Source organism: Eptesicus fuscus, chromosome 12, assembly GCF_027574615.1.
Source record: "Eptesicus fuscus isolate TK198812 chromosome 12, DD_ASM_mEF_20220401, whole genome shotgun sequence".
Lineage (NCBI taxonomy): Eukaryota > Metazoa > Chordata > Mammalia > Chiroptera > Vespertilionidae > Eptesicus > Eptesicus fuscus.
This window is the reverse complement of record NC_072484.1, coordinates 65,644,439-65,661,067: the sequence shown is the minus strand read 5'-3', so window position 1 is coordinate 65,661,067 and position 16,629 is coordinate 65,644,439. Positions and strand designations below refer to the sequence as shown.

The following is a 16,629-nucleotide window of genomic DNA, read 5'->3' as shown; positions in this document are numbered from 1 at the left end:
TCTGCTGGGGAACCTGCCCCTGCCTGGCCCCACAGTGGCAGTGTCTCCCCCCTCCCCCCCACCCCTTTCAGTGGAGGTGTCCACCTGTCCCTGAAAGCTGGTACTATGAAAGGGTAAACTCGCTGGGCAGAGCCACGCCCAGAGCCAGCAAGACCCCTGCTGAGGGACCCACGCCAGCTGCCGCCTCCTCCGCACCCACCCTAATCACCTGGGCCCCTGGGCCCACTTCACCTTCTCACCCACCTCCGCCCCAACTCCCCCTTCAGCATGGTTAACTATTACGAAGTGCTGGGGGTACAGTCCAGTGCCAGCCCGGAGGACATCAAGAAGGCCTACCGAAAGCTGGCCTTGCGCTGGCACCCTGACAAGAACCCTGACAACAAGGAGGAGGCTGAGAAGAAGTTCAAGCAGGTGTCCGAGGCCTACGAGGTCCTGTCCGACTCCAAGAAGCGCTCTCTATACGACCGGGCGGGCTGTGACAGCTGGGGGGCCGGCGGCGGGGCCAGCACCCCTTACAACAGCCCCTTCGACAGCGGCTACACCTTCCGGAACCCCGAGGACATCTTCCGCGAGTTTTTTGGTGGCCTGGATCCTTTCTCCTTTGACTTCTGGGTCGCCCCCTTCAACAGTGACCGTGCCAGCCAGGGCCATGGCCTGAGGGGCGCCTTCTCCAACGGCTTCGGTGAGTTCCCAGCCTTCATGGAGGCCTTCTCCGCTTTCGACAATCTGGGCCGCGGGGGGACCGCTAGCCGCACCACCTTCTCATCCACCTCCTTTGGGGGCTCTGGCTCTGGCAGCTCAGGGTTCAAGTCAGTGATGTCATCCACCGAGATGGTTAATGGACACAGGGTCACCACCAAGCGCATCGTGGAGAACGGGCAGGAGCGTGTGGAAGTGCAAGAGGATGGGCAGCTCAAGTCGTTGACCATCAACGGCAAGGAGCAGCTTAAGCGAGTGGACAGCAAGTAACCGTGGCCTCCCAGGCCCTGCACCCACCGCCTGACCGCCTCCGCAGGCTGATGGTTAATAAACGTTCCAAGTGAGTGCATCGAATCAGCTGGCCTGGCTTTGGGGGTGGTGGGCATCCACGTGGGCCTGCTCAGCTCTGGCTCCAGCACAAGCGGATGTGCAGAGGGGCCTGGGCCTCAGGGCTGCGGGCACTGCCTCCCAAATCCCACTGTTGGGGGCAGTGCGGGGAGGATGCAGGGGTGGTTCTGCAGGTGATTTATGATCTCTCATCTGTATCGTGTCAGTTGATAAATGCCATGACCATCTATCCATCTCAATCCAACCTTGTGTTCCACACCTACTATTTTTTTTAAAAAAATGTATTGATTTCAGAGAGGAAGGGTGAGGAAGAGAGAGATAGAAACATCAATGATGAGAGAGAATCGTTGATTGGCTGCCTCCTGCAGGCCCCACACTGGGGATCGAGCCTGCAACCCAAGCATGTGCCCTGACCGGGAATCGAACTGTGACCTCCTGGTTCATAGATCGATGCTCAACCACTGAGCCACGCTGGCCGGGCTCCACGCCTACTATTAACGCCAGTGTGGCCACATCATCCTCACCGGGCTTTGGCCCCGACTTCCGGCCCCTGCTCCTCACAGGGATTCTTCTCGGTGTTGTTGTGCTAATGCCCACACTGCATCATGTTACCGACCTTGCTTTAAGCCTTCAGTGGCAACCTTTGCTCTAAGCATAAAGACCTCAGGCCTCATCCTCATCACGAGGCCCTGGGGACCTGGCCCTGCCCACCTTCCTGGTCTCACCTCCCACCACCCCTCACTCTCTGAACTGCACCCATCCCGGCCTTGCCTCTGTCCCTTCATTGCACCCGATGCCTGAGAGCCTCAGGGCCTGCCCACAGGCTGCTCTCTCACGTGAACGTCCACTCATCTTCAGGCCTTTGCTCCAGCACTGCTTCTTCAAGGAGCCCTGCCCTGGCACCCCTGTTCTGAATGAGCTCCCCACCTGCCTGCTCTGCTTTCTCACAGCCCCTCACCTGCTTTTCCATGGCCCTCACGTATTCATCTGTGTTAGATGTGCGCCTCTCAGCCACTCTGAGGAGCTAGGGAGCAGGGCCTGCACCTGCTTGTCCCTCACTGTGTCCCCAGCCTCTGGAGCAATGCCTGGCACCAAGGGGCAGGGCACATATTTGTTGGGAGAATAAATGTTTCTGGGTGTAGTGGTGGGGGTGTGAGTGTAGTGTGATGTGTGCAAGTGTGTGTGATGTGATATGTGGGGGTGGTGATATGTTTGATGTGGTGTGGTGTGGGTGTGTCGTGTGTGTGATGTGGTATGGGGGTTTGGTGTGTGAAGTGGTGTGTGTGACGTGATGTGTGTGAGTGTGGTGTGTGTCTGTGTGCACGGTGTGTGTATGGGTGTGGCATGTATGTAGTCAGGTTTGTGTGATGTGGGGTGGGTATGTGTGAGTGTGGTGTGGTGTGTGTGGGTCCATGTGTGTGAGTATTGGGTGTGATGACTCCAGGCAGGACAAATAAAGGCCTACTGTTGGGAGGAAGTCGGTGCCGGAGCAGGAGATGGGACAGGAGCTGGGCCTGCTCATGCCCCAGACACAGTTTGGGGTGGAGGCTCCTGCTGCCTCTGTGGCATCTGGAGCCTGAGGAAGGGCAGCCCTCAGAGTCGGGGCGGGCTCTGGGTGTGACACTCTAGTGTGGGCACTGAGGTGGTGGTGGGCATCCTTTGAGCAGTTGTCGGCTGTGGCAGGGGACACAGGTACACGGGAGAGTTCACAGGTACATGGGCTGCTGTGGGCAGACAGACGGTGGGCACCTGGGAGAACTCCTGGTGGGTATTCTGAGGACTGGGACCCTCTTATATGACTTCCCAGATGATGCCCACATGACCCTATGTGGGCGGGGGTCTATGTCATATGTGTGGGCACTATGCACACATTTCTGACTGTGTATGTGCAGCATGGAGCAGTGGAGGGCGGTTTGATTACAGTCTGCAGCCCCAGAAAACCATAAACTCCTCAAAAACAGGAGCTCTGTTTTCCTCATTGCCGACCCCAGCACCTGGCTCAGGGGCTGTGAGAAGGTGTGTGTGTGGGGGGGGGGGGGAAGTGGCTGCTTGTAGACATGCCTATGAGCCTGGGTGCGGTCTGATACCTGGGCCCAGGGCCTGTCCTCAGCATTGATTCCTCATTGAAGGAGCCACCAAAGGCACAGACCTCACACTCTCTGACACACTCACCTGGGAGGGGGGAGCAGATCCAAGAGCTGTTGCCCAATTAGAAATAAGAATATGCCCAGTCCTGAAAACTTGTAAATAATTTTGCTTTAAAGAGATGAAGGACACCTTAATCAATAAAGAAATTAAAAAAAAAAAAGAGAGAGATGAAGGAAGTTAGGCTGGGGAGCCCTGGCTGGGCCAGCAGTGGGAGGGCCCAAGCTTTGTGTGACTAGAAGGTGTTAATGAAAAAATTCCTGGGAAGTCTCACGTGACTTCAGGGAAGAGGGAAGGTTAGCTGTTCAGAACTTCTGCTCCCACTTTGGTGTTGGGCTCCAGGTCCTGCCCTGGGGGAGGGGCGGGGGCGTGGGCAGCCTGGGATGGGGAGACAGCTTGGAGAAAGGCAGCCTGGTGGACTCCGGTTGCTGTCCCTAAGTCTCTGCAGGGCTGTCTCAGGCCAGGAGAGCAGATGGGTCTGAGGCTCAGAGATCAGACTGAGGACCCCAAGAGGGGTGGGTGTCACAAGTTCCTGTGGAAGCAGAGCTTTCTCCAAGTCAGGGCAAGGCAGACTCCCCGAGGGCAAGTGAGCTTCCTGTCGTGGGAGGGGTGCTGAGGGGTGCTGGTGCTGAAGACGGGGAAGCTGTGTTCTGATTACCTGTGGGCCTACTGAGTGACAGTCTTTTAAAACTATATATTTTAAAGTATATACATATATATATATTAAATGTTTTTATTGATTTTTTTTTTTTTTTTGAGGGAGAAACATCAATGTGATAGAGAAATATCAATCAGTTGCCTCCCATATGCACCCCAACCAGGGATTGAACCCACAACCTGGGTATGTGCCCTGACAGGGAAGTGAACCGGCAACCTCTCCATGCACAGGACAACACTCAACCAATGGAGCCACACCAGCCAGGGCTTAAAGCATATTTTTATCTTGAAGTAATCTCAAACTCAAATATGTGTCAGGCACTTTTAATTCAATGCAATTTAGGAAATACGTATTGAGCCCTGGGGACACAGCAACGGGCAAAGTGGTTAGATTCCTGTCTTGTGGAGCTGACACTGTTGGGGAGCAGATAACAAACAGGTGTGTAGACTATTGTCTCCAGTAGTAGGGAACGTGAGAGAGGAAATGCAGGCAGGTAAGCTGATGGAGAAGGATGGGATAGGGGACGGGCAGGGGAGTTTTAAGTCAGGTGGTCCCGGAAGGCCTCTCTGAGGGGGTGGCATTTATCAGAGACGGCAGTGAAAGTGATACCGTGGACCATGTAGCTATCTGGGGGAAAAGCAATCCGGGCAGAGGGAACAGCAAGTGCGAAGACCCTGAGGCAGGAAAAGAAAAGAGGCCAGTGAGGTAGATACACACAGTTCAATGTAATGCCCACAACTCTCCCAGACTGGGGTCATTGACCCATGTTACACAACTGGAAACTGAGGCACGGAGAGGAGTCACACAGCTGGCAAGTGGCTGAGCCAGAATTTCATCCAATTTATTGACTCCAAAGGATTTGCCTTCAAAATAATAATAATAATAGTAATAATAATAATAATAATAAATAATTGCAGCAACAGCTAAGGTAGGTGCCCATGGGAGTACACGTGTGTGTCTGTGTGAAGGATCAGTATGCTGGCAAGTCCTTGTTTCTTGGGGGCTGGAGTGGAGTCAGAAAAGGAGGTGATTCCAGGCTTCTGGGTTGAAGCTGATTGTGACAGGGTCTCTGTCGCTACTTAGCTTCCCAGGCTGGGAAGAGAGGCGTGTGGGCATGACCAGAAAAGATGCTGGGAGCGCCATTGGGCGGGGACCTAATCAGATTTTGCTCAGCCATGCATAGCAGCTCCTAGCCCAGTGTCTGGCATGTAGTAGGTGTCCAATAAGTAATGGGAAGTGAAAGAAAATGGGAGCAGACTGTTTTAGGGAATGACAAAAAGCGGGGGGTATGCTCAGAGGATAACCTCTGGAGCTCAGATGGGAGAAGATGCTGGAAGGCCTTGAACCTGGGGGGAGGCTGAAGCCTGACCCAGAGAGACCTGGGGAGGAATCCATCCCACACCTAGAGGCAGAGCTGGGATGAACACCCATGGTGGCCCAGAGGTGGGCCTGGGTGTTGGTTCTCCCAGGGGAGCTTGTTAAAGCCTTCTTCTAGGAAGCCAAAGGGCATCACCCCAACATCTTTTGGGGTTGCAAAGCCCTCTGGTGCTGCAGGTGCCCTGGTCAGGAGAACATAGTAGGTGACCTGGATGCTCAGCTGCACCTCCAGCCTCAGCCCAGGCTCTGGCTGGGTCCCACCTCCAGGAGCCCCTGGGACAGGCTGGCAGCTGGAGGTCCCCTAACCACATTACTCAAGGGGCAGGAGAGTCCCGAGATGCACAGAAGGCCGAACCCCAGCTTCCAGTCCTGCAGGGACTAACTTCATCAAAACCCCTACTACAGCATTAACCACCTGACCTCTGCCCCTGCCGACCTGCTAATTTCACCAATTACTGGCCAGCCGAGCTTGTATCAAGTGGGCCTGCTTAGCTCTGACAGCTGCTGGGAAAATCCAGTTACGGCGCAGCAGCCCAGGTGGTTGCATGTTCCTGGGGTTGGGTGCCCAGCAGAGATCTGGGTGCTTGGAAGGCACTGGCGTTCCTGACCGCTCCAGGGACCTCGGGGTCAGGGCTCACTGTCTGCGCTGCCTTCCTTTCACTAAGCCTCCCACCTGAAGCTGGGCCTTCCCCCTCCACACAGACCATCCGGGCATTCCCCTGCTTCAACTCATCTTGTAGCTACTGAACATGGCGGCTGACGTACCTGGCTAAGCATCCGACATGTCCTCAACTACCTCCCTAAATCTTTGTCTCACCCCTGAGCCCCATTTGACAGATGGAGAAACTGTCAGACAGGCTGAGGAGCAACTAGCGCTACCCACCCAAGATAAAGTCCAACTCCCTAAACTGTCATTCAAGGCCCCTGCTGCATTTCCAGGCACCACCTGCCCCAGGCCCTTTGAGCGTCCACATCTTGTGCATGCTGTTGCCCTCATCTGGGCCACGCTTCTCATCTCCTTTTGGCCTGTTAAATTTAATTTTGGAGGCCTTGCTCCATATCGCCTCCGTGGCCAAGCTGCACCGGAGCAGGCCATTCTGGCCAAGGAAACTTCACCAGGAGCCCCCTCTGGGCCTGTGTTCAGGATGCTGGGACCGCAGCCGTGAGGAAGCCTGGTGGCCCTCCACAGAACCCCCACAACCCAGCGCCCATATCCTGGCATGGGACCTGCTGGTCAGGTCCAGCATAGTCCAGCCTTCCACACAGGAGGGCCTTGAGGGTGCGGGTTACACTGTGGCCCCTCTATTGGTCCAGCCCCAGCATAGATGCAGCCCCAAGTTGTCTCCTGGACATCGCACCAGCCTCCTCCCTGACCTCCCTGCCTGCTCCCTCCCCCTCTTTCACCCTGTTCTCATCCCAGCAGCCAAAAGGATCTTGTAAAAACCTAAGAGTTTTGCAAGACACTCAAACTAAAAGCCAAAGTCTTCACAGTTGCTCAGAAGGCCCTGCGCCATCTGGCCCCCATGTCTTCCCTGGCTTCCCCAGCCTCCCCAGCCTCTTCGCTGTCCTGCACACACACCTGGCACGCTGCTGCCTCTTCCCAGATCTTCACGCAGCCCCTCTCTCCTCTGCCTCCTGACAGGTCTTTGCTTATCTTCCCACGGTCTCCCTCACCCTCTATTCTGCAGCCCCTCCCCACCTCCTTCTTGGCTCAGCACTTAGGCACATAATGCCCCCCCCCCCCCCCCCCCCCCGCTTGAAACTCCTACCAAGCTCATCTGGCCTCAGGCGCCACTTCCCAGGGAGGCCTCAGATCTGTAGGGTCCCACCTCCTCCACCCACCACTCTTGGGTTCTCACATCCTGACAGGGCCCCGGATGTCTAAAGGGACCTGAATCCCGTGGAGAGGGAGTAGTCTCCCCATTGAGGGGTAGACAAGATGGCATCCCCGTGTGTCCTCCTGGCAGTAGGATTCAAGACACTGGGGCCTTTTACAAGATCGGACACCAAAACCCTGGAGAGGAAGGGTACACTGCAGCTCACAGAGCAGGCAGGGAGCCAGGTCTGCACCTTCTCTACTATGAGTGGCTGAGTGAATGTCCTGGCCCCTGAGACTAGCCAGGCAGCTACCCCCATAGTGAAGTTTTCCAACAGGGTCTGGTTTCTTTGTGAACTGGGGGCGGGGTGCAAGGTTCTCAGCCCTACTGAGTACACCTGAGGCACTTTGCCTGAGACTTGCACTGGCCCGAAGAAAGAAGGATGCCTGTTTGCCCCATTTTACAGATGGGGAAACGGAGGCTCAGAGGGTAGGAGACTTGGTCAAGATTACAGACACATTGAAAGCTGGCCCTCCTCATCCTTTCCCCTTGCATCCAAGGCCTGGGACTGGGTGGGTGGGGTTCAGGCAGCCTCCTGCCTGCCCTCCCTCCCTCTGGCCAGTCGATGTTATGATGTTATCACAGCTGATTTAATTTCAAAGACGGATTGAGCTGTGGTGGGAGGGAGAGCAACTACTCGAAGCCATCTGCCCTGTTGTCATGGGGATGGGCTCCCAGCAATTGTGCAGGGGCTGGACCTAGATAAGGACACCGAGTGAGCTGGAGGGCACTGCATGGCTGGGGTGGGGATGAGTGGGATGATGGGGGAGCAGGGAGAGACATGGAAGGAAGGAAAGACCCAGAAAGAGAGGTTGGGACACAGAGACACGAGGGCACAGAGAGGAGGGCCAGGGAGACAGCTCAAACGTGCCAAAATAGAGAGAGACATGGAGAGACAGAAAGACACCTGGAGACAGCTGTGGAATGGATGCCGAGCACAGTCTCAGAGCAACAAGGGGTGACAGGGATAGCTTGCCTGCCCACTACTCTCTCTTCCACAGGCCCCCACACTAACCGCAGGGCCCTTGCAGAGCCCTGGCCTCCCACAGCTGTGCTCCTCCTGGGACAGGGCCATGGGGCAGGGCCATGGGGGACCTTCAGACCTCACCTGGCTCCTCTGCCGCAATAGATTTCACAGACCCCAGTGTTTCTCCCTGGATGGCCAGGGTCCCAAGCTCAGCTCAGAGTTGGGACACCAGCTGATTCTACACAACAGCTTCCAGCACCCTGCATCTGGCTTTTAGGACAATCACATCATCAAAACTTGTCAAGACAGCAATGGCTCATCTTGCCGATGGAGGGAAGGTGCTGAGCACCTACTTTGCGCTTTGCCCGCCGAGTCATCCTTGCCTCCAGACAGCCCTGCCCATTTTATAGGTCAGAAACTTGGAAAGAGAGCCCCCACTGTAACAAATATTACCCATCCCTTCTTGTGATGTTAATATTTGGAAGGTGCTAGGACAGCAAAGAGTGGCTCCGTACTGCCAGCCCCACCTGCCCATGGCCCACCTTCCCCGAGCTCAGGGCCTGGCTTGCCTCTCCCACTTCCTCAAGGTGCACTGGTCCTGCTCTCACAGCCGAAGCCCTAACACATCTCACAAGTGGTCTGTGAGCCTTTGCAGATGCTGTCCTGTCCCAGCCAGATTGGGGGATGGAGCACTGACTCGGCAATTTTAAGACTGCTGCTTCTGGTGGCACCCCACATCTCCCAGGTCCCAGTCAACCACCTGTATGGACCCCGTGATTGCCCGTACTGTCTGCTACTGTCTGGTCCTGCCTCTGCACTAGGCCACTGAGGGGTGTGCTGCGCATTGCTGCCCAGCGCCCAGCTCAGAAGGGGTCCACCCCAGCAGTGGCAGGCTCAGGCTTCAGATCTGCACACCCACCGTGTGCTGGACGCCTCTGGCCACCCCAGGTATCCCACAATGACCCAGGAAGCTCCCACTCTGAACTCCAGAAACCTGATTACTACTCTATGGTCTCCCTGGGCTCCAGGCTGCCAGCACCAGCTTTCTGAAGCGGCTCCCTAGGGACAACCTGATACCCCTCAGACTGTGTCACTCCCTGGCTCCGCCCTCAGAAAACACCAAGGCACTTTGCTTTCGGGGGTCATTTGTGCTAGAGTCATTGGTTGCTAGTAATCCAAAGTCCAAACTCTCCAAAGGGGCTCACAGGAAAACATTAAAATCCCCTTTGTATTCAAACAAATTGGAACACTCTACTATGCCCTCAGGTAGAAGCCTCCAAACTTCTCTCAAAGACCCAGGACCAAGTCCCAACACCCACCAAGACCCTAGGCTCCTAGTCTCATCCTTCACCATCACCTACCTCCCTTTTATTTTGCAATGGGCTACTGATTGATTGAGTGAGTGTGGTAGAATACACATAGCAATAACACATGTGAAATACACATAAAAGGGCAGCCATGGAAGAACTAGGAAAGATCACCAAGAGCAAAGATGCGTCATTAGAGACGAAGGCTAAGATCATCCACACCCTCACATTCCCAGTTATTATGTACAGATGCAAAAGTTGGACAGTGAAGAGGCTGATGGGAAAGAAACGAATCTATTTGAAATATGGGGTTGGAGGAGGGCTCTACGGGAACCCCGAACCTCCAGAAAGATGAACAAATGGGTCTTAGAGCAAACTGAGCCTGAAATATCCTTGAAGGCAGAAATGGCAAAACGGAAGCTGTCCGCTTCAAGCACATCATGAGAAGCCAGAGCTCCTTGGAAAAGAAAGCAATGCTGGGGGAAATGGAAGGCAGCAGGAAAAGAGGACCAACTATGAGATGGATTGACTCCATAAAAGAAGCCATAGATTTGAGTCTACAGGAGCTGAGCAGGGCTGTTGAGGGCAGGATGTTGTGGACATCACCCATTCATAGGACTGCCAGGAGTCCAGCTAACTCTACAGCACATAACATACACCTAACATAGAATTTACCATTTTAACCATTTTTAGGTGTTCAGTTCAGGACATTAAGTATGTTCACATCATTGAGCAATTATCACCATCATCCATCTTGAGAACTTTTTCTTCTTCCCAAACTGAAACTCTGTCCCCATTAAACACCAACTCTTCATTCCCCCTCCCCTGGCCCCTGGCCCCTAGCATTCTAATTTCTGCTTCTATGCAAATTGACTCCTCTAGGGACCTCATATAAGTGGAATTATACCGTATTTTCCCTTCTATTAGGCTTCTATTTTCTGCTTGGACTTGCCCTGCTCTCTCTGGACTTAAGTGGGCAGACATTGTCACCCGCAGTGGGTGGAGTGGCCGTGGGTGATTTCGGGCAAGGCTGACCCCACCCAGAGGAGGGAGGGAGGGAGAAGCAGTATCTGGGAACAGTCTTGAAAACTTCCACTGCCCTTTACATACATGGACAAGTTTGTATGACAAATTTGAGATTTATTTTGCAGCTTGTGCTTATTGTAACAAATTTAAAATGTATAAAAGAATATAAAATAAAAATACTCTCACAGACACACCCAACACTTGGCTCCCCAGAGGTTTAACTGGCGCAATTTGCAAAGTATTCCAGCCAAAAATGGGCACCATTCCACATGTGTCGTAATGTCTCTTGCTTTGTCCACATAACAATATGTTGTGGACAGTAGCTGCTCTCTATGTGGCCCCATCTCACAGAAGGGGAAGCTGAGGCCTCCTGGGGGAAAGAGTTGTTTGAGTTCACCCAGCAGGAATTAGAGGGGTGTGTCCAGATCCCAGGTCACTAAGTGACAAGCAGCTTCCTGCTGCCTCCATCTGAGTCTTCTCTCCTGGAGACAGATCCCCAGTGGCCCCTGATGGGAGCGGAGGCCTCAGCTTCATCTCTGTTGGGCTATTTCCGTCATCAGGCCTGTCAGAACTCAAGTGGATGCCCGCCTCAGGGAGTTGTGGGGAGCAGGGTATACAAATCTCCAGCCTTAGGTGAGATGCCCACTCAGGTCTGATACGAGGGATGAGGTTTAGAGTCAGAGAGAGGAGGGTCCAGTCACTGGGCAAGTTACCTCACCCCTCCAAGCCTCAGTTTTCTATCTGACAAATAAGGCATTTCTACCCACTACATGGTGCCCCCCACACCAGTGCAGGGGCGGGGGGGAGGGGAGTGTGTTGAGTAATGGCATGTAGGTAATGTCTCCCGTGCTCATGTGCCCTTTCTCCCTTCAGTGTCCCTGTGGTTGGGATGAGGGTGGGGGCAGCGAGCTTGCTTCCGCTGCCCCCAGGCCACCCTCCCAGGCCCCCTTGAGCCTTTGCTCACACTGTTCCTCACCTCTAGACTATCCTTTATTTTATAATTCAGACCTTCACTTTCTTTAGGATTTCTCTGGGTAGAAACCTATATTTGTTTCTTATTGCCACTGTAACAAATTACCACAAATTTAGTGGCTTAAAACACACACATTTATTCTCTTACAGTCCTGGAGGCCAGAATTACAAAATGGGTCTGACTGGGCTAGAATCAAGGTGTTGATAGAGCTGTGTTCCTTCTGGAGACTCTGGGGGAAAATCTGTCTCTGTGCCTCTAGAGACTTCCTGCAGTCCTTGGCTAGTGGACCCACCCTCCAGCTTCAGAGTCAGCAGTGTAACATCTCCAATGTCTCTAATGCTGATCTTCTTTCTTCCCTCTTATAAAGACTCTGTTATTACATTGGGCTCTCCTGGATAATTCTGGATGATCTCTGCATCTCATGCCCTTAACTTAATCACATCTGCAAAGTCCATTTTGCCATCTAAGGTAACATACGTATTTGGGGGATTAGAAAGTGGACATCTTAGGTAGTCATGATTCAGCCCAACACAGGGCCTTTAGAGAGAACGAAGGTCAGTGGGGCTGATATGAGAACAGCTCATGGCCACCTACTTCTCCAATGACCTCCTGCCTGAGAGGGCACTTGAATATATGGATCCCTGGGGCAAGACCTGGCCCCAACTCACATTCCCTGAAGGGAGCCTAGTGGGAGAAGGCTATATCTGGGATCAGAACGAAGAAATCAGGAAGCCACAGCTGGGAGCCAGACTAGGAATGAGGACCTGCAAGGTGGGACTGGAGCCAGCGTCTGTGTGTGGTGAGGCCAGGAGGCAGCTATCAGGGTCCTGGATATACTCAGCCCCACTTGCTGGAGACCCCAAGGCATGTCGCTCTCCCTGTCTGGGACTTGCTTCTTTATCTGTCAAAGCTCTCCCTCTCCTCTCCCCAAGGCTATGCTGCCTGCCCCAGAGCCCCTGACATCTTGTTCATCCAAAGGCATGAGTCACTCTCCATTGAACCCAGTGAACAGTCTAGGCACAAGTGCCTGGGAAGGCCCAGGATCACAGTGCAGAGCTGTCCTGGGTGGTTGTCCTAGGATGCCCATAGACACTAGGACATCCGCAAGGGCAGTTTAGATCTAAGAAAAGGTTTGATTACAGTTTCTATCAGCATCGCAGAGGGGCCTGCCCAAGGGTGAGCATGACCTCAGATGACATCTCTGAGCTCCCCATCTCCCACTCTCCCACCAGGGCTGCCTGGCCCCATGTTCCTCGCACCTGACACTCCCTGGCTTGGTGAGGTGTGGCCAGCGGAATGAGCCTCCCCTCCATGAGTCCTGGGAGGCATGGGAGCTGAGCAGTGGTGGGGTAGGGCCATCAACCACACTATGCTGTCACACCCCCAAAGCAGGAACCTGGCACCACCAGCCACTTGAGCCCCCAGGCGCCGTGGTTACGCCTGCGGTCACCGGAGCAGCCAGTCAGGAAACCCCTGGGGTCGTGGAGTTCTGGATGGCAGCAAGGGTATGTACAAGCCATCTTCTCTCCAGATGCTTGGGCTGCCCTGTACCCCTTGAATCCTCACCACACCCGCACAGCCTTTCCGCCACCACACCTCTGGCCATGTAGCCCCACTCCCAGCATCCTTCCAACTCTTCTCCATAAAGGCCAAGTGGAGCCTAGGCCTTCTTATGGCCCATGGTCTCCCCATCCCGTTTCTCCCTCTTTTGGGACCACAGGAATCAGTGTCTCTCCACTTGACATTCCTGCATATCTCCCACCTGTCATGTGTGCTGGCCAATGCCTTGAGGGTAGGGACATTCTCTGCTCTGCCTCCAGAACCAGAGGAAACCCAGCGGTGGGGGCTCTCGGGTAACTGCTGAGTAGAGAAAGCTTTTCCATGCATGGCTAAAAGAGACAGCACAGGATGGAGCTGGGCCTTGCCTCTTCCCCACTCTGCTGGGCCTCGCATGGCCCTCCTGCAGCCCGGCTCTTTGACAGAGTCCCTTTAGGAAAAGAAAGCAAGGGCATTTATTGCAGAGACTGATTCCCATACTAGTTGTAGATACCTAAGGAAGAGATTCCCAGTAACCACTTGGATACATGATCTGGGGCTCGGGAGGAAGGTCAGTACCAGACTGAAAAATCGAGATCTAAATTATGTTGAGGTAACAATTCCCAAATTTTCATGACTTAACCCAGTAATTGTGTATTTCAAGCTCATGCTGTATGCCTCATACTGGTCCATGGGGGCTCTGCTCCACACAGTCACTCAGGGATGCAGGCCAATAGTCAACCATCAATTTGTAGTGGCACCATCTAGAGCAGCTGCCTTCTTAGTTGCCATGGCACAGAAAAAGAGGCTGGACTATCTTCTTTTAAAAAATATTTACTATGAAAAGTGCCAAACATCTGGAAATCAAAGAGAGTGGTAGCATCAACCTCCTTTCACCCATCACCTAGCTTTAACAATTAACAGCCTATGGACAATCTTATTTCATTTATATCCCTTACCAGTCCCTCAATCTTGGACTACTTTTAAGCAACCCCATGACATCATACTTCATTCATAAATACACAATGAAGACTTAAAAACATAATCACAATACCTTTATCATACATAAAAAGCAATAAATCTTAATATCGCCATCAAATATCTGGTCATTATTCAAATTTCACTGATTATTTTTGATTTTTCAAAAACAACTTTCAAACAAGACCCATAAATTGTATTTGACTATGTCTTTTTAAGCTGTTAGGTTTATAATTTTCTCATCCCTTTGTTTTTCTTTTCAACTCACTTGTTAAAGAAACATTTTATATTTGCCAATTGTATCCCTATGGTGTCATTTAACATGTTCCTATAAACCCTGTGTTTTCCTGAAGGTCTTTAGGCTTGAAATAGGTATAGAGGCTTGATCAGTTTTAAGCAAGAGATTTTGACAAGGATATTGCATAGATGCCATTGTGTACTTCCTATGGTATCACTTTAGGACATTAATGTCTCATCACTTCCTTTTCGTGAGGTTGAGATTGACAAATGGTTCAGGAGTTCTTAGTCTGGCTCATCTACACTAATAAAAGAGAAACATGCAAATTGACAGTACCTCTGCTATGCCCACAAGCCACGCACACAAGCCAATCAGGAGCAAGTATGCAAATTAACCCAACCAAGATGGCTGGCCATGGAGCAAGCAGGAGGCTTGGGTTTCCCCAGCAATGGAGGAAGCCAAGTTTCCCACCTGCCCTGGCCTGCCCTGGCCTCTGCTCAAGGCTACAAAGTTTCAATTATAAAAGATAAGTAAATCCCAGATACCAGGGCCTCCGCTTGGGTCGCCGGGGGCGTGGCCAGCCTGCAAACCACCACAGGCCCTTTGCCCAGGCTGCCCCATGCCCCAAGGGAACCCCACCCTGATCCGGGACACCCTTTAGGGAAAACCAGCTGGCCCCCACCCGTGCACCAGGCCTCTATCCTATCTAATAATCTAATAAAAGAGTAATATGCAAATTGACCATCACTCAAACACACAAGATGGCTGCCCCATGTGGTCAAAGATGGCTGCCCCCATGTGAACACAAGATGGCCACCACAAGATGGCCAGCAGGGGAGGTCAGTTGGGAGGGACCAGGCCTGCAAGGGAGGGCAGTTGTGGACAATCAGGCCAGCAGGGAAGGTCAGTTGGGAGGGACCAGGCCTACAAGGGAGGGCAGTTGGGGGTGATCAAGCCTGCAGGGGAGGGCAGTTAGGGGTGACCAGGCCAGCAGAGGAGGAAAGTTGGGGGCGACCGGGCCTGCAGGGAAGGGCAGTTGGGGGGGACCCAGGCCTGCAGGGGAGGGCAGTTAAGGGGTGACCAGGCCTGCAGGGGAGGGCAGTTAGGGGCAATAAGGCTGGCAGGGGAGCAGTTAGGCATCAATCAGGCTGGCAGGGGAATGGTTAGGGGGTGATCAGGCTGGCAGGCAGAAGCAGTTAGGGGCAATCAGGAAGGCAGGCAGGTGAGTAGTTGGGAGCCAGCAGTCCTGGATTGTGAGAGGGATGTCCGACTGCCTGTTTAGGCCTGATCCTACTGGGATAGGGCCTAAACGGGCAGTCGGACATCCCTTGAGGGATCCCAGATTGGAGAGGGTGCAGGCTGGGCTGAGGGACACACCCCCAGTGCATGAATTTTGTGCACCGGGCCTCTAGTCCTTTATAATAGGGGTGGGGAATGACTGGCCTGCGGGCCATGTAAGGCCCATGAAATCATTTGGTCTGGGCCTGCCAACACATTAGGGGTGAGTTAATTAAATGTTTGACCAAATATAGCAGGCTAATTTTAAAGTTGGTAATTCTGTATGGCCCACGAATAATGTTACAGACATTCAAATAGCCTCTGGCAGAATAAAGTTTCCCCACCCCTACTTTATACAGTGTCCCAACAGTAGAGAGAGAAGATGGATACAGGTGTGCTTTTCACTGATGATTTTGGTAACCACTGATGATCATCCCATGCTTCGTTTATAGGGGCTGAAAGTGGTGATATTCTCTCATTTCCTTTTCTATAATTTTCCTAAAGAGAACTTCCCTCATCAAATAGTTATTCAGAGGAATAGTTCATATAGAAAATGGAGGATAAATGGTTGTTGTTTCCTTTTATTTAAAAAAAAATTTTTTTTTGGAATAAGCTAGTTCCTAGAAGACCCAACATTGACCAATAAGGTTTTTAGCCATCCTTTTATACATGTGGATTTTTAACATCTTTGTAGTATTTCAGTCTACTGCAGTGGTTTCTGATGTTAAAAGTGTCCTACCTCTAGTCAGTGTGGGAGCCTGGGCAAGTTAGCACTTGAGTCCTCTTTTCATGACCCCACAGACTTTGAGCACTCCCCTTGCATTCTGTATAAGCTATTGCAGGCTCATCTTGAATATTCTCTGCTCCAGACCTGGAACCAGACATGTATCCAGTGAGCCCTGGCTCCTTTTTGTGGGAAATGGTATTTAAAAACCAGGAAGATGGAGGACTGCAGGGGGCCTAAAATGTAGGGGAGAAATATGAAGTATTTGGCTATGGAGGCCTGAGGATGCTTCAGATTCATTGTGAAGAAAACAGTTGCATGGAAAAAAAAAAAAAAGTGTGTGTGTGTGTGTGTGTGTGTGTGTGTGTGTGTGTGTGTGTGTTTTGAGAGAGAGAGAGAGAGAGAGAGAGAGAGAGAGAGAGAATGGCTGATAATGCATGGCTCTTGGAAAAGAGGGGTGTGCTGGGTCCAAGGCACAGGTGAATAGATTAGGCTTGG

At 52.5% G+C, this 16,629-nt stretch overlaps 1 protein-coding gene across 1 annotated transcript; it reads left to right on the top strand.

The window, feature by feature from the left end:
* The first annotated feature begins 40 nt into the window (after window positions 1-40).
* DNAJB8 (DnaJ heat shock protein family (Hsp40) member B8) lies at window positions 41-1,044 on the top strand. The gene has a single exon (XM_008159363.3). The coding sequence runs from the start codon at window positions 268-270 to the stop codon at window positions 967-969; it is 702 nt and encodes a 233-aa protein (XP_008157585.2). The 5' UTR covers window positions 41-267; the 3' UTR covers window positions 970-1,044.
* The last annotated feature ends 15,585 nt before the right edge of the window (window positions 1,045-16,629 follow it).